General features: G+C 48.3%; 1 protein-coding gene across 1 annotated transcript in view; it reads right to left on the bottom strand.

The window, feature by feature from the left end:
- LOC110513797 (voltage-dependent T-type calcium channel subunit alpha-1H) overlaps positions 1-16,346 on the bottom strand; it is a gene marked incomplete at its 5' end in the record, with an annotated part of 17,791 nt that extends 1,445 nt beyond the window's left edge. The window contains 10 exons of the mRNA XM_036972526.1: positions 1-969; positions 2,301-3,013; positions 3,354-3,525; positions 6,388-6,699; positions 8,782-8,903; positions 9,247-9,325; positions 11,516-11,586; positions 15,224-15,357; positions 15,590-15,699; positions 16,195-16,346. The exon at positions 1-969 is cut by the window's left edge and continues 1,445 nt beyond it. Coding sequence (XP_036828421.1) covers positions 1-969; positions 2,301-3,013; positions 3,354-3,525; positions 6,388-6,699; positions 8,782-8,903; positions 9,247-9,325; positions 11,516-11,586; positions 15,224-15,357; positions 15,590-15,699; positions 16,195-16,346 — 2,834 coding nt within the window. The remainder of the gene's footprint in view (positions 970-2,300; positions 3,014-3,353; positions 3,526-6,387; positions 6,700-8,781; positions 8,904-9,246; positions 9,326-11,515; positions 11,587-15,223; positions 15,358-15,589; positions 15,700-16,194) is intronic.
- Between the last annotated feature and the right edge of the window lie 1,689 nt (positions 16,347-18,035).

Raw genomic sequence — 18,035 nt, 5'->3', positions numbered from 1 at the left:
CGCCGTTTGGCTGCTGAGACATAGGTTCCTCTGGTCCTCTTCAAATGAGAGGCAGGCGTGGAGGGAGGTATGGGGAGAGCAGGGTGTGTGTGGGGGGCTGGACGTGTGGTGTGTGTGTTCAGGTGTGTGTGAGGGGCTGGACGCGTGGTGTGTGATGCAACAGACTTCATCATCAGTCTCATCTGGAAAGGAAGTGGGGAGACGGCTAGGACTGGAACCGAGGCTCAGGGGAAATGGATCACGGCTGAAGGCAGGGCTGGAACTGGGACTCTGCTTTGGGTCAAAGCTGGTCTGAGGGCTCTGGGGAGTGGAGGGAGTAGAGATGGTGAGGTTGGGGCTGGGGATTGAGGGTGTGGAGGGGGAGGAGAGGGACAGGCTGGGACCTCCAGAACAGAGAGAGATGGTGAGGCTGGGGCTGGGGGTTGAGGGTGTGGAGGGGGAGGAGAGGGACAGGCTGGGACCTCCAGAACAGAGAGAGATGGTGAGGTTGGGGCTGGGGATTGAGGGTGTGGAGGGGGAGGAGAGGGACAGGCTGGGACCTCCAGAGCAGAGAGAGCTGGTGACGCTGGGACCTGGGGTCTGAAGTATCTCAGGTCTCTGGGGTGTCTGTGGGTTGTCTGTCGTCTGAGGGGTGGAGATCTGAGGGCTGGGAGGCCGCTGGGGCCCGCTATCACTGTGGTTCCTACTGTGTCCTCTGGTAGATATAACCCTCTGACTGTGTGTGTGACGCAGTGTGTGTACGGTGTGTGTGTGGAGGAGTGTGTGTGCGCTGGAGATGCGTCCTCGGGGGGCGCGGGACGGCGAGGAGGGGTGGTGTACGTCCAGGTGTGTGTTACCACCAGGGGGCAGGCTGGGTAGCGGTGAGAGGTGCATGCTGGGTACGGTGAGGTGGGTGCCGTCGACAGAGCTCCCCCGCAGATCGTCGGTGGAACTGCAGCTCAGGTCCTCAGAGTCGCAACGCACCGCCTCCTACGAACAGACAGGAAGTAGGAAGTAGAGACAGGAAACAGAGGGTCAGAGGTCACTGACAGTTGAAGGTGAATGAAATGTAATCTGGACTGGACTGTAAAGTTCCCAGCTAACACAAAACATTCAACAACTCGATCTGGCCTGGACGGTAAAGTTCCCAGCTAACACAAAACATTCTAACAACTCGATCTGGCCTGGACGGTAAAGTTCCCAGCTAACACAAAACATTCTAACAACTCGATCTGGCCTGGACTGTAAAGTTCCCAGCTAACACAAAACATTCAACAACTCGATCTGGCCTGGATGGTAATGTTCCCAGCTACCACAAAACATTCTAACAACTCGATCTGGCCTGGACGGTAAAGTTCCCAGCTAGCACAAAACATTCAACAACTCGATCTGGCCTGGACTGTAAAGTTCCCAGCTAACACAAAACATTCTAACAACTCGATCTGGCCTGGACGTTAAAGTTCCCAGCTACCACAAAACATTCAACAACTCGATATGGCCTGGACTGTAAAGTTCCCAGCTAGCACAAAACATTCAACAACTTGATCTGGCCTGGACGGTAAAGTTTCCAGCTAACACAAAACATTCAACAACTCGATCTGGCATGGACTGTAAAGTTCCCAGCTAACACAAAGCATTCTAACAACTCGATCTGGCCTGGACTGTAAAGTTCCCAGCTAGCACAAAACATTCAACAACTTGATCTGGACTGGACTGTAAAGTTCCCAGCTAGCACAAAACATTCAACAACTCGATCTGGACTGGACTGTAAAGTTCCCAGCTAGCACAAAACATTAAACAACTTGATCTGGCCTAGACTGTAAAGTTCCCAGCTAACACAAAACATTCTAACAACTCGATATGGCCTGGACTGTAAAGTTCCCAGCTAGCACAAAACATTCAACAACTCGATCTGGACTGGACTGTAAAGTTCCCAGCTAGCACAAAACATTAAACAACTTGATCTGGCCTAGACTGTAAAGTTCCCAGCTAACACAAAACATTCTAACAACTAAATCTACATTCTAACAACTCGATCTGGCCTGGACTCTAATGTTCCCAGCTAACACAAAACATTCAACAACTCGATCTGGCCTGGACTGTAAAGTTCCCAGCTTGCACAAAACATTCTAACAACTTGATCTGGCCTGGACTGTAAAGTTCCCAGCTAGCACAAAACATTCTAACAACTCGATCTGGCCTGGACTGTAAAGTTCCCAGCTAACACAAAACAACTTGCATGCAAGGTTCCAAAAACAGACGTTCGCAGAACATCCAGGGAAATTAATGTGCTACCTGGGTAAAAGCTGCAGTCTACATACCTGTCTCCTCAGCTGTCTTCTCACACTGAGGGAGGAGCTGGGTCCCGGCTCTCTGTCCATGCTGTGGGATGGCCTACTCATATGAGAGGTGTGTCTATTGTTATGAGGGGTGTGTCTATTGATGCTGTGTGCGGGGCTATTGACATAAGGGGTGTGTCTACTGTCCATGCTGTGGGAGGGGCTGTGGATATAAAGGGTGTGTCTACTGTCCATGCTGTGGGAGGGGCTGTGAATATAAGGGGTGTGTCTATCCATACGAGGGGTGTGTCTACTGTCCATGCTGTGGGAGGGGCTGTGGAAATAAGGGGTGTGTCTACTGTCCATGCTGTGGGAGGGGCTGTGGAGATAAGGGGTGTGTCTACTGTCCATGCTGTGGGAGGGGCTGTGGATATAAGAGGCCCGTCTATCGAGATAACGGGAGGAGTCTCTGTCGATGCTCTGAGCAGGGCTGAGTCTGTAACTATGTGTATCCATACTGTGGGATGGGCTATGTATATAAGAGGCCCGTCTGCTGTCAACGTGGCCAGGCCTCCTGGGGGTGTGTCTCGCCATGGAGAGGGAGTGTCTGTCTACGCTGTGGGAGGGGCTGAGCCTGACTGTGGGTCTGCAGCTGGAGCCCCTGGAGCTGAGGGATGCGTGGCTTCCAGATGGTAACGCCCCCGGGACCTGCAGTAGGGATCCTGCTCCGCTAGAACCCATGGAGTAGACAGAACCTAGGAGACAGAGAGAGAGAGACCTAGAACTCTGACACCTAGAACTCTGAGACCTAGAACCCTGAGACCTAGAACCCTGAGAGATAGAACTCCGAGAGATAGAACTCCGAGAGATAGAACTCCGAGACCTATAAATCTGAGAGATAGAACACTGGGATCTAGAACTCTGAGAGATAGAACACTGAGACCTAGAACACTGAGAGATAGAATACTGAGAGATAGATATCCGAGAGACAGAACTCGGGGACCTAAAACTCTGAGAGATAGAACTCTGAGAGATAGAACTCTGAGAGATAGAACTCTGGGACCGAGCCGAGACAGAACTCTGAGGGATGGTTACCTGAGAAACGGTATCCCTTGTAGGTGTCGTGGCCAATGGGAGGGTAGCGGGTGTGTCCGAGAGGCTGTAGGGGGCGGAGCATGTAGCTGTCGCTAGGCAGAGACATCATACGAGACAGAGACGGCCGGCCCGCCGTCAGCAGGCTACCACGACAACGCTCTTCTTCCACAACCTGGGACAAAAACACGACCATGAACGTCATCTTCCTCATTTTATTAAACTTTTAGTCATAGCAGATTCTCTTATCCACAGCGACTTACAGTAGTGAGTGGATACATTTGCATGCTGTTCCACCACCACCACCACCACCACCACCACCACCACCACACAGTTAAGGACTGATGGGAAGCTGATCTGACCCTAGATCTGTGGTTAGGTCCCCCCCCCCTGACAGGACTGACGGGAAGCTGATCTGACCCTAGATCTGTGGTTAGGTCCCCCCCCCCTGACAGTTAAGGACTGATGGGAAGCTGATCTGACCCTAGATCTGTGGTTAGGTCCCCTCCCCTGACAGGACTGATGGGAAGCTGATCTGACCCTAGATCTGTGGTTAGGCCCCCCCCCCCCCTGACAGGACTGACGGGAAGCTGATCTGACCCTAGATCTGTGGTTAGGTCCCCCCCCCTGACAGTTAAGGACTGATGGGAAGCTGATCTGACCCTAGATCTGTGGTTAAGTCCCCCCCCCCCTGACAGTTAAGGACTGATGGGAAGCTGATCTGACCCTAGATCTGTGGTTAGGTCCCCCCCCCCTGACAGGACTGATGGGAAGCTGATCTGACCCTAGATCTGTGGTTAGGTCCCCCCCCCTGACAGTTAAGGACTGATGGGAAGCTGATCTGACCCTAGATCTGTGGTTAGGTCCCCCCCCCCCTGACAGTTAAGGACTGATGGGAAGCTGATCTGACCCTAGATCTGTGGTTAGGTCCCCTCCCCCTGACAGGAGTGACGGGAAGCTGATCTGACCCTAGATCTGTGGTTAGGTCCCCTCCCCCTGACAGGACTGACGGGAAGCTGATCTGACCCTAGATCTGTGGTTAGGTCCCCCCCCCTGACAGGACTGGCTGATCTGACCCTAGATCTGTGGTTAGGTCCCCCCCTGACAGTTAAGGACTGATGGGAAGCTGATCTGACCCTAGATCTGTGGTTAGGTCCCCCCCCTGACAGTTAAGGACTGATGGGAAGCTGATCTGACCCTAGATCTGTGGTTAGGTCCCCCCCCCCTGACAGGACTGATGGGAAGCTGATCTGACCCTAGATCTGTGGTTAGTTCCCCCCTCCTGACAGTTAAGGACTGATGGGAAGCTGATCTGACCCTAGATCTGTGGTTAGGTCCCCCCCCCCCCTGACAGGACTGATGGGAAGCTGATCTGACCCTAGATCTGTGGTTAGGTCCCCCCTCCTGACAGTTAAGGACTGATGGGAAGCTGATCTGACCCTAGATCTGTGGTTAGGTCCCCCCCCCCCCCCCCCCCTGACAGGACTGGCTGATCTGACCCTAGATCTGTGGTTAGGTCCCCCCCCCTGACAGGACTGACGGGAAGCTGATCTGACCCTAGATCTGTGGTTAGGTCCCCCCCCCCTGACAGTTAAGGACTGATGGGAAGCTGATCTGACCCTAGATCTGTGGTTAGGTCCCCTCCCCTGACAGGACTGATGGGAAGCTGATCTGACCCTAGATCTGTGGTTAGGCCCCCCCCCCCCCCTGACAGGACTGACGGGAAGCTGATCTGACCCTAGATCTGTGGTTAGGTCCCCCCCCCTGACAGTTAAGGACTGATGGGAAGCTGATCTGACCCTAGATCTGTGGTTAAGTCCCCCCCCCCCCTGACAGTTAAGGACTGATGGGAAGCTGATCTGACCCTAGATCTGTGGTTAGGTCCCCCCCCCCTGACAGGACTGATGGGAAGCTGATCTGACCCTAGATCTGTGGTTAGGTCCCCCCCCCTGACAGTTAAGGACTGATGGGAAGCTGATCTGACCCTAGATCTGTGGTTAGGTCCCCCCCCCCCCTGACAGTTAAGGACTGATGGGAAGCTGATCTGACCCTAGATCTGTGGTTAGGTCCCCTCCCCCTGACAGGAGTGACGGGAAGCTGATCTGACCCTAGATCTGTGGTTAGGTCCCCTCCCCCTGACAGGACTGACGGGAAGCTGATCTGACCCTAGATCTGTGGTTAGGTCCCCCCCCCTGACAGGACTGGCTGATCTGACCCTAGATCTGTGGTTAGGTCCCCCCCTGACAGTTAAGGACTGATGGGAAGCTGATCTGACCCTAGATCTGTGGTTAGGTCCCCCCCCTGACAGTTAAGGACTGATGGGAAGCTGATCTGACCCTAGATCTGTGGTTAGGTCCCCCCCCCCTGACAGGACTGATGGGAAGCTGATCTGACCCTAGATCTGTGGTTAGTTCCCCCCTCCTGACAGTTAAGGACTGATGGGAAGCTGATCTGACCCTAGATCTGTGGTTAGGTCCCCCCCCCCCTGACAGGACTGATGGGAAGCTGATCTGACCCTAGATCTGTGGTTAGGTCCCCCCTCCTGACAGTTAAGGACTGATGGGAAGCTGATCTGACCCTAGATCTGTGGTTAGGTCCCCCCCCCCCTGACAGGACTGATGGGAAGCTGATCTGACCCTAGATCTGTGGTTAGGTCCCCCCTCCTGACAGTTAAGGACTGATGGGAAGCTGATCTGACCCTAGATCTGTGGTTAGGTCCCCCCCCCCCCCCCCTGACAGGACTGGCTGATCTGACCCTAGATCTGTGGTTAGGTCCCCCCCCCCTGACAGTTAAGGACTGATGGGAAGCTGATCTGACCCTAGATCTGTGGTTAGGTCCCCCCCCCTGACAGTTAAGGACTGATGGGAAGCTGATCTGACCCTAGATCTGTGGTTAGGTCCCCCCCCCTGACAGTTAAGGACTGATGGGAAGCTGATCTGACCCTAGATCTGTGGTTAGGTCCCCCCCCTGACAGGACTGGCTGATCTGACCCTAGATCTGTGGTTAGGTCCACCTACAGGCGATCCATCTCCATACCTGTCCAGATGATTCCACGCCGCCCACTGTGGCGTTGCTAAAGGGACAGATGGCCTCCTGTCGCGCCTCCTCTTGCCTGGCCTCCTGTTGCCTGGCCTCCTCCTGACGCGCCTCCTCCTCCTTGGCCTCCTCCTCTGCCTCCTCCTGTGCCTCCTTGTTGCTCTCCTCGAGGTGTTTCATCAACACTGCCACCACCACATTGACCAGCACGAACTGGGCCGTCAGGACGAAGGTCACGAAGTAGACTGGAGAAACCAGAGGAAGGTAGGACAGACAGGAGCGGTCCTCTGGACGACAGTCCCGCAGCGTGTCCTGAGGGGACAGAGGGATGATACTATTGGGACAGGTAGCTCAGACAACAAGAAGGACACATCCTCCCAAAGACAGAGCAACAGAATACTACTATTGGGACAGGTAGCTCAGACAACAAGAGGGTTGAGAAAGACATCATCCCGAAGACAATGAAAATGGTGCCGTCTGGATTGATTAATGTAAAGAATTTGAAATTATTTATACTTTCAGTTTTGATACTTAAGTATATTTTAGCGATTAAATTCACTTTTGATTTGACTTTCATTTGAGTCATTTTTCTATTATAATGTATCTTTACTTTTACTCAAGTATGACAACGAGGTTCTAGTTTCTGTCAAGATGCTTGAGGACACCAGAAAATGGGGACTGTTGTTTACTGAAGAACAGGAGGCCCGTAGCATTGATCTGTTTGGAACTTAAGAAAACGTATATTTCATACAAACAATGCTGAGCCAGTGTAACCGATGTGAAACGGCTAGCTAGTTAGCGGTGGTGCGCGCTAATAGCGTTTCAATCGGTGACGTCACTCGCTCTGAGACCTTGAAGTAGTTGTTCCCTTTGCTCTGCAAGGGCCGCGGGTTTTGTGGAGCGATGGGTAACGATGCTTCGTGGGTGACTGTTGTTGATGTGTGCAGAGGGTCCCTGGTTCGCGCCCGGGGCGAGGGGACAGACGAAAGTTATACTGTTACACAATGTCATTGTCCATGCTTTTCATGCCAACAGAGCTTCTTGTGTAGAATGGAGAGAGTGTAGAATGATGGCATTACGTTGTATTGTGTTTCTCAGGCTGTGACTCCAGTCCTGACCACCAGGTGGAGCCATTGAGTTGAGCCACAGCCTGTCTGTTGGCACAAGACACACAGAGCCAAGCCTATCAGAGAGCCAGAGTGTCTGACTGACTTGGATAACAGCCAATTACCAGGCAGAGCCCGGGGAAAGGGAGATGGTTTTAGCCAATGAGTGATTCAGATAAATATCTCTGGTTCCCTCAACGTTCCGTGTAGATTCGAAAAACATTCCATGTTGGTTTACTAGGTTATGAATCAGGTTCCACTGACAGACATCTGGGAACAGTGTTCTGTGTTCTGTGCATGTGTTCTGTGTTCTGTGTGTGTGTTCTGTGTGTGTGTTCTTTGTTCTGTGTTCTGTGTTCTGTGTGTGTGTCCTGTGTTCTGTGTGTGTGTTCTGTGTGTATGTTCTGTGTTCTGTGCATGTGTTCTGTGTGTGTGTCTTGTGTTCTGTGTGTGTGTTCTGTGTTCTTTGTTCTGTGTGTGTGTGTTCTGTGTTCTGTGTGTGTATGTTCTGTGTTCTGTGTGTGTGTTCTGTGTGTGTGTGTTCTGTGTTCTGTGTGTGTGTTCTGTGTTCTGTGTGTGTGTTCTGTGTTCTGTGTTCTTCAAACAATGCCAGCTCCAAGCCTTAAATAGAAGCTCCACACGCGTGACTCCCGAGTGGCGCAGCGGTCTAAGGCAGTGCATGGCAGTGCTTGAGGACCGTCACTACAGACCCGGGTTCGATCCCAGGCTGTGTCACAACCAGCAGTGACCAGGAGTCCCATAGGGCAGGGCACAATTGTCCCAGCGTCGTTTAGGGGAGGTTTACTTGGCTCATCGCACACTAGTGACTCCTTGTGGCGGGCCGGGCGCCTGCAGGCCGACTCCTGTTGTCAGTTGAACGGTGTTTCCCTCCGACACGTTGGTGCGGCTTCTGGGTTAAGCGGGCGGGGTGTTAAGAAGCGAAGTTTTGGTGGGTCATGTTTTTCGGAGGACGCATGACTCGACCTTCACCTCCCGAGCCCGTTGGGGAGTTGCAGCGATGAGACAAGATCATAATTGAAATTGGAGAGTAAAATAATATATAGATATTTGTTTTAATAGAACGTCCACAACGGGTAAGAACCTGTAAAGAAGGATTAGAACCCTGTGTAAAAGCAAGAAGAATGTCTGAATTCAGTAGCAGTCTTCCTTCACTATTAATGAGGGGTTTCCTCTGTGCCTGGAACAGCAGCAAGGTCTTACAACCAAACCCTGTTTCCCCAGCTGTGATCTGATTGGTTGGCCATCACCCTCTGATTGGGTAGTTTACCTTCATAATTCCATTCCAGTTGTCACCGGTGGAAACGCGGAACAAGGTGAGGAACGCCATGCCAAAGTTCTGGAACGTGGCGTGACGACTCAGACCCTCACACGGGTTCTCCTCGGAACACTCTATAAACACAGAGAACACATGAAGGGGGGGTAGTGGGGTGATATATAGAGAGAGAGATGGAAGGGGGTGTGAGGGGAGGAGAAAAGAGAGGGGGGAGGGAGGGAGGGAGGGAGGGAGGGAGGGAGGGATTGAGGGAGGGATTGAGGGAGGGAGGGAGGGAGGGAGGGAGGGAGGGAGGGAGGGAGGGAGGGAGGGAGGGAGGGAGGGAGGGAGGGAGAAAAAGAAAGAGAGAGAGAGAGAGAAAATAGGAGAAGGAAGACGTAATTAATTTCAGGGAAATCAACTCAACAGCTCATCAGCGTAAATGAAACACACTCACACACTCACAGCACCGTGACTGACCCAGTTTCCCAAACAGCTCCACTCCCAGTGCTGCATAGATGAAGAACAGCAACATGAAGAGGAGACCCAGATTCCCCACCTAGAGACACAGAACATATTATAATGGAGGATAGAATAAAATACCCAGACAGATTATTATAATACCCATACAGATTACTATAACGCCCAGACAGATTACTATAACACCCAGCCAGATTATTATAACATCCAGCCAGATTATTATAACACCCAGCCAGATTATTATAACACCCAGACAGAATATTATAACACCCAGACAGATTATTATAACAACCAGACAGATTATAATAATACCCCGACAGATTATAATAATACCCAGACAGATTATTATAACAACCAGACAGATTATAATAATACCCCGACAGATTATAATAATACCCAGACAGATTATTATAACACCCAGACAGATTATTATAACACCCAGACAGATTATTATAACACCCAGACAGATTATTATAACAACCAGACAGATTATTATAATACCCAGACAGATTATTATAACAACCAGACAGATTATTATAACACCCAGACAGATTATTATAACATCCAGACAGATTATTATAACACCCAGACAGATTATTATAACAACCAGACAGATTATTATAACATCCAGACAGATTATTATAACACCCAGACAGATTATTATAACACCCACACAGATTATTATAACACCCAGACAGATTATTATAACACCCAGACAGATTATTATAACAACCAGACAGATTATAATAATACCCCGACAGATTATAATAATACCCAGACAGATTATTATAACACCCAGACAGATTATTATAACACCCAGACAGATTATTATAACACCCAGACAGATTATTATAATATCCAGACAGATTATTATAACACCCAGACAGATTATTATTAGACCCAGACAGATTATTATTAGACCCAGACAGATTATTATAACACCCAGACAGATTATTATAACACCCAGACAGATTATTATAACATCCAGCCAGATTATTATAACACCCAGACAGATTATTATAACACCCAGACAGATTATTATAACACCCAGACAGATTATTATAACATCCAGACAGATTATTATAACACCCAGACAGATTATTATAACACCCAGACAGATTATTATAACACCCAGACAGATTATTGTAACATCCAGCCAGATTATTATAACACCCAGCCAGATTATTATAACATCCAGACAGATTATTATAACACCCAGACAGATTATTATAACACCCAACCAGATTATTATAACATCCAGACAGATTATTATAACACCCAGACAGATTATTATAACACCCAGACAGATTATTATAACACCCAGACAGATTATTATAACAACCAGACAGATTATTATAACACCCAGACAGATTATTATAACACCCAGCCAGATTATTATAACATCCAGACAGATTATTATAACACCCAGACAGATTATTATAACACCCAGACAGATTATTATAACACCCAGACAGATTATTATAACAACCAGACAGATTATTATAACACCCAGACAGATTATTATAACATCCAGCCAGATTATTATTAGACCCAGACAGATTATTATAACACCCAGACAGATTATTATAACATCCAGCCAGATTATTATAACACCCAGACAGATTATTATAACACCCAGACAGATTATTATAACACCCAGACAGATTATTATAACAACCAGACAGATTATTATAACACCCAGACAGATTATTATAACATCCAGCCAGATTATTATTAGACCCAGACAGATTATTATAACACCCAGACAGATTATTATAACACCCAGACAGATTATTATTAGACCCAGACAGATTATTATTAGACCCAAACAGATTATTATAACATCCAGACAGATTATTATAACATCCAGCCAGATTATTATAACACCCAGACAGATTATTATAACACCCAGACAGATTATTATAACACCCAGACAGATTATTATAACACCAAGACAGATTATTATTAGACCCAGACAGATTATTATTAGACCCAGACAGATTATTATAACACCCAGACAGATCTTCAACAGTATTACTATAGTACTACTACAGTATTATATTAGTATCAACAGTATTACTATAGTACTACTACAGTATTATATTGGTATTATAGTTACCTGAGGCAGGGCCTGAACTACAGTGTCTAGTAGAGCTCTCATCCCTGTTGCCATCTTCAACAGTATTACTATAGTACTATTACAGTATTGTATTAGTATAAACAGTATTACTATAGTACTACTACAGTATTATATTAATATTATAGTTACCTGAGGCAGGGCCTGAACCACAGTGTCTAGTAGTGCCCTCATCCCTGTTGCCATCTTCAACAGCTTCAACACTGAGGAGACAGAAACCAAACAGACCCATTAGAACTGAAACCAGAACAGAACCATTAGAACTGAAACGAGAAGAGAACCATTAGTATTGAAACCAGAACAGACCCATTAGAACTGAAACCAGAACAGAACCATTAGAACAGAGACCAGAACAGACCCATTAGAACTGAAACCAGAACAGAACCATTAGAACTGAAGCCAGAACAGAACCCATTATAACTGAAACCAGAACAGACCCCATTATAACTGAAACCAGAACAGACCAATTCGAACTGAAACCAGAACAGAACCATTAGAACAGAAACCAGAACAGAACCATTAGAACTGAAACCAGAACAGAACCATTAGAACAGAAACCAGAACAGAACCATTATAACTGAAACCAGAACAGACCCATTAGAACAGAAACCAGAACAGAATCATTAGAACTGAAACCAGAACAGGCCCATTAGAACAGAAACCAGAACAGAACCATTAGAACTGAAACCAGAACAGAACCATTAGAACAGAAACCAGAACAGAACCATTAGAACTGAAACCAGAACAGAACCATTAGAACTGAAACCAGAGCAGATCCATTAGAACAGAAACCAGAACAGAATCATTAGAACTGAAACCAGAACAGACCCAACCATTAGAACTGAAACCAGAACAGAACCATTAGAACTGAAACCAGAACAGACCCATTAGAACTGAAACCAGAACAGACCCATTAGAACTGAAACCAGAACAGACCCATTAGAACTGAAACCAGAACAGAACCATTAGAACTGGAACCAGAACAGAACCATTAGAACTGTAGAAAAGGACCCAAACACATACTGTACACATATACAGTCGTGGCCAACATTTTTGAGAATGACACAAATATTATTTTTCAAAAGTCTGCTGCCTCAGTTTGTATGATGACAATTTGCATATACTCCAGAATGTTATGAAGATGAATTGCAATTAATTGCAAAGTCCCTCTTTGCCATGCAAATGAACTGAATCCCCAAAAAACATTTCCACTGCATTTCAGCCCTGCCACAAAAGGACCAGCTGACATCATGTCAGTGATTCTCTCGTTAACACAGGTGTGAGTGTTGACGAGGACAAGGCTGGAGATCACTCTGTCATGCTGATTGTGTTCGAATTACAGACTGGAAGCTTCAAAAGGAGGGTGGTGCTTGGAATCATTGTTCTTCCTCTGTCAACCATGGTTGCCTGCAATGAAACACGTTCCATCATCATTGCTTTGCACAAAAACGGCCTCACAGGCAAGGATATTGCTGCCGGTAAGATTGCACCTAAATCAACCATTTATCGGATCATCAAGAACTTCAAGGAGAGCGGTTCAATTGTTGTGAAGAAGGCTTCAGGGCACCCAAGAAAGTCCAGCAAGCGCCAGGACCGTCTCCTAAAGTTGATTCAGCTGCGGGATCGGGGCACCACCAGTACAGAGCTTGCTCAGGAATGGCAACAGGCAGGTGTAAGTGGATCAGCACGCACAGTGAGGCAAAGACTTTTGGAGGATGGCCTGGTGTCAAGAAGGGAAGCAAAGAAGCCACTTCTCTCCAGGAAAAACATCAGGGACAGACTGATATTCTGCAAAAGGTACAGGGACTGGACTGCTGAGGACTGGAGTAAAGTAATTTTCTCTGATGAATCCCCTTTCCGATTGTTTGGGGCATCCGGTAAAAAGCTTGTCCGGAGAAGACAAGGTGAGCGCTACCATCAGTCCTGTGTCATGCCAACAGTAAAGCATCCTGAGACCATTCATGTGTGGGGTTGCTTCTCAGCCAAGGGAGTGGGTTACCTCACAATTTTGCCTAAGAACACAGCCATGAATAAAGAATGTTACCAACACATCCTCCGAGAGAAACTTCTCCCAACCATCCAGGAACAGTTTGGTGACGAACAATGCCTTTTCCAGCGTGATGGAGCACCTTGCCATAAGGCAAAAGTGATAACTAAGTGGCTCGGGGAACAAAACATCGATATTTTGGGTCCATGGCCAGGAAACTCCCCAGACCTTAATCCCACTGAAAACTTGTGGTCAATCCTCAAGAGGAGGGTGGACAAACCAAAACCTGCAAATTCTGACAAACTCCAAGCGTTGATTATGCAAGAATGGAATGCCATCAGTCAGGATGTGGCCCAGAAGTTAATTGACAGCATGCCAGGGCGGATTGCAGAGGTCTTGAAAAAGAAGGGTCAACACTGCAAATATTGACTCTGCATAAACTTCATGTTTTGTCAATAAAAGCCCTTGTACACGTATCACTGAGGGAGAGGTGTGTGTGTGTATGTGTATGTGTATGTGTGTGTGTGTGTGTGTGTGTGTGTGTGTGAGTACCGCTAGCTATCATCAGTACTCTCATGATGTGTATGATGGTAGGGTTGATGTGTGTGTGTCTGTGTGTGTACCTCTAGCGATCCTCAGTACTCTCATGATGCGTATGATGCTGGGGTTGATGTGTGTGTGTGTGAGTACCTCTAGCGATCCTCAGTACTCTCATGATGCGTATGATGGTAGGGTTGATGGGTGTGTGTGTGTGTGTGAGTACCTCTAGCGATCCTCAGTACTCTCATGATGTGTATGATGGTAGGGTTGATGTGTGTGTGTGTGTGTGCGTGTGTGTGTGTGTGTGAGTACCTCTAGCAATCCTCAGTACTCTCATGATGCGTATGATGGTAAGGTTGATGGGTGTGTGTGTGAGTACCTCTAGCAATCCTCAGTACTCTCATGAAGTGTTTTATGGTGGGGTTGATGGGTGTGTGTGTGTGTGAGTACCTCTAGCGATCCTCAGTACTCTCATGATGCATATGATGGTAAGGTTGATGGGTGTGTGTGTGTGTGTGAGTACCTCTAGCGATCCTCAGTACTCTCATGATGCATATGATGGTGGGGTTGATGTGTGTGTGTGTGTGTGAGTACCTCTAGTGATCCTCAGTACTCTCATTATGCGTATGATGGTAGGGTTGATGGGTGTGTGTGTGTGTGTGTGTGTGTGAGTACCTCTAGCGATCCCCAGTACTCTCATGATGCGTATGATGGTAGGGTTGATGGGTGTGTGTGTGTGTGTGTGTGTGAGTACCTGTAGCGATCCTCAGTACTCTCATGGTGCGTTTGATGGTAGGGTTGATGGGTGTGAGTACCTGTAGCGATCCTCAGTACTCTCATGGTGCGTTTTATGGTGGGGTTGATGGGTGTGTGTGTGTGTGTGAGTACCTCTAGCGATCCTCAGTAATCTCATGATGCGTATGATGGTAGGGTTGATGGGTGTGTGTGTGTGTGTGTGTGTGAGTACCTCTAGCAATCCTCAGTACTCTCATGATGCGTATGATGGTAGGGTTGATGGGTGTGTGTGTGAGTACCTCTAGCAATCCTCAGTACTCTCATGACACGTATGATGGTAGGGTTGATGTGTGTGTGTGTGTGTGTGCCTCTAGCGATCCTCAGTACTCTCATGAAGTGTTTGATGGTGGGGTTGATGGGTGTGTGTGTGTGTGTGTGAGTACCTCTAGCGATCCTCAGTACTCTCATGATGTGTTTGATGGTGGGGTTGATGTGTGTGTGTGTGTGTGTGTGTGTGTGTGTGTGTGTGTGTGTGTGTGTGTGTGTGTGTGTGTGTGTGTGTGTGTGTGAGAGAGTACCTCTAGCGATCCTCAGTACTCTCATGATGCGTATGATGGTGGGGTTGATGGGAAGTGATGCGTTGAGGTCAATCTCCTCCAGAGTGATGCCCATGACGGACAACAACACTATGGCCAGGTCCAGCTGGTTCCACCTACACAGAGAACACTACGTTTCATTGTGTATCCACATAGCGTATTGAAAGTGTGTTGTGTGTGTATGCAGAGTGGGTGTGAGTGTGTGAGTGTGAGTGTGAGTGTGTGTGTGTGTGTGTGTGTGTGTGTGTGTGTGTGTGTGTGTGTGTGTGTGTGTGTCTGTGTGTGTGTGTGTGTGTGTGTCTGTGTGTGTGTGTGTGCAGTATGTGTGTGTGTGTGTGTGTGTGTTACCTCTCCTTGAAGAAGCGTCTCAGCCCGAAGGCGATGAGTTTGAGGACCGTCTCGATAACAAACACCAGAGTGAAGACGTAGTTACAATACTTCAACCCCTCCTCCAGATACTGGAACACACACACACACACACAAACACACACACACACACACACACACACACACACACACACACATATAATCATACTTGTTGCTATAGGTACCCGATTGTCCTAGTTAACTTTGTGGTTGCTATGGCTACCAGTGTGTGAGGTTGCATTGGTTACCAGTTTGAGGTTGCTATAGTTACCAGTCTGTGGTTGCTATAGTTGTAGTGTGGTTACTATAGTAACCTGGGGCTGTTTGTACTGTAGTTTGGTTGCTATAGTTACCTGTGGCTGGTTGTATTGTAGTGTGGTTACTATAGTAACCTGGGGCTGTTTCTACTGCAGTGTGGTTGCTATAGTTACCTGTGGCTGGTTTTATTGAAGTGTGGTTACTATAGTTAACTGGGGTTGATTGTATCGTAGTGTGGTTGCTATTGTTACCTGTGGCTGGTTCTAGGGTAGTGTGGTTACTATAGTAACCTGGAGCTGTTTGTAGCGTAGTGTGGTTGCTATAGTTACCTGCGGCTGGTTGTAGTGCTCCATGCTCATGGTGAGGACGTTGGTAGCGATGATGACGGTGATGAAGAGGTCCAGGTAGTGGCTGGTGCACAACGTGTGGATGGTGAGACGCACCGGGGAGTAGTCTGCATAGTAGGGCCTCTCCTGGGCCTCTGAACACACACACAGAGTAACCTGGTCATTAAACTGGGCCTCTCCTGGGCCTCTGTTACAGACACACAGAGTAACGTGGTCAATAAACTGGACCTCTGTTACAGACACACAGAGTAACCTGGTCATTAAACTGGGCCTCTCCTGGGCCTCTGTTACAGACACACAGAGTAACCTGGTCATTAAACTGGGCCTCTGTTACAGACACACAGAGTAACCTGGTCATTAAACTGGGCCTCTCCTGGGCCTCTGTTACAGACACCCAGAGTAACCTGGTCATTAAACTGGGCCTCTCCTGGGCCTCTGTTACAGACACACATAGTAACCTGGTCATTAAACTGGGCCTCTCCTGCGCCTCTGTTACAGACACACAGAGTAACCTGGTCATTAAACTGGGCCTCTTCTGGGCCTCTGTTACAGACACACAGAGTAACCTGGTCATTAAACTGGGCCTCTCCTGGGCCTCTGTTACAGACACACAGAGTAACCTGGTCATTAAACTGGGCCTCTCCTGGGCCTCTGTTACAGACACCCAGAGTAACCTGGTCATTAAACTGGGCCTCTCCTGGGCCTCTGTTACAGACACAGAGAGTAACCTGGTAATTAAACTGGGCCTCTCCTGGGCCTCTGTTACAGACACAGAGAGTAACCTGGTCATTAAACTGGGCCTCGCCTGGGCCTCTGTTACAGACACACAGAGAAACCTGGTCATTAAACTGGGCCTCTCCTGGGCCTCTGTTACAGACACACAGAGTAACCTGGTCATTAAACTGGGCCTCTCCTGGGCCTCTGTTACAGACACACAGAGTAACCTGGTCATTAAACTGGACCTCTCCTGGGCCTCTGGAACACACAAATAGAGTAACCTGGTCATTAAACTGGGCCTCGCCTGGGCCTCTGTTACAGACACACAGAGTAACCTGGTCATTAAACTGGGCCTCTGTTACAGACACAGAGAGTAACCTGGTAATTAAACTGGGCCTCTCCTGGGCCTCTGTTACAGACACACAGAGTAACCTGGTCATTAAACTGGGCCTCTCATGGGCCTCTGTTACAGACACACAGAGTAACCTGGTCATTAAACTGGGCCTCTGTTACAGACACACAGAGTAACCTGGTCATTACACTGGGGCTCTCCTGGGCCTCTGTTACAGACACACAGAGTAACCTGGTCATTAAACTGGGCCTCTCCTGGGACTCTGTTACAGACACATAGAGTAACCTGGTCATTAAACTGGACCTCTCCTGGGCCTCTGGAACACACAAATAGAGTAACCTGGTCATTACACTGGGGCTCTCCTGGGCCTCTGCAGCACACACACAGAGTAACCTGGGCATTAAACTGGACCTCTCCTGGGCCTCTGGAACACACACACAGAGTAACCTGGTCATTAAACTGGGCCTCTGTTACAGACACACAGAGTAACCTGGTAATTAAACTGGGACTCTCCTGGGCCTCTGTTACAGACACACAGAGTAACCTGGTCATTAAACTGGGCCTCTCCTGGGCCTCTGTTACAGACACACAGAGTAACCTGGTCATTAAACTGGGCCTCTCCTGGGCCTCTGTTACAGACACAGAGAGTAACCTGGTCATTAAACTGGGCCTCTCCTGGGCCTCTGTTACAGACACACAGAGTAACCTGGTCATTAAACCGGGCCTCTCCTGGGCCTCTGTTACAGACACACAG

The sequence above is a fragment of the Oncorhynchus mykiss genome, unplaced genomic scaffold (genome assembly GCF_013265735.2).
Source record: "Oncorhynchus mykiss isolate Arlee unplaced genomic scaffold, USDA_OmykA_1.1 un_scaffold_169, whole genome shotgun sequence".
Lineage (NCBI taxonomy): Eukaryota > Metazoa > Chordata > Actinopteri > Salmoniformes > Salmonidae > Oncorhynchus > Oncorhynchus mykiss.
This window is presented reverse-complemented; position numbering and strand designations above follow the sequence as displayed.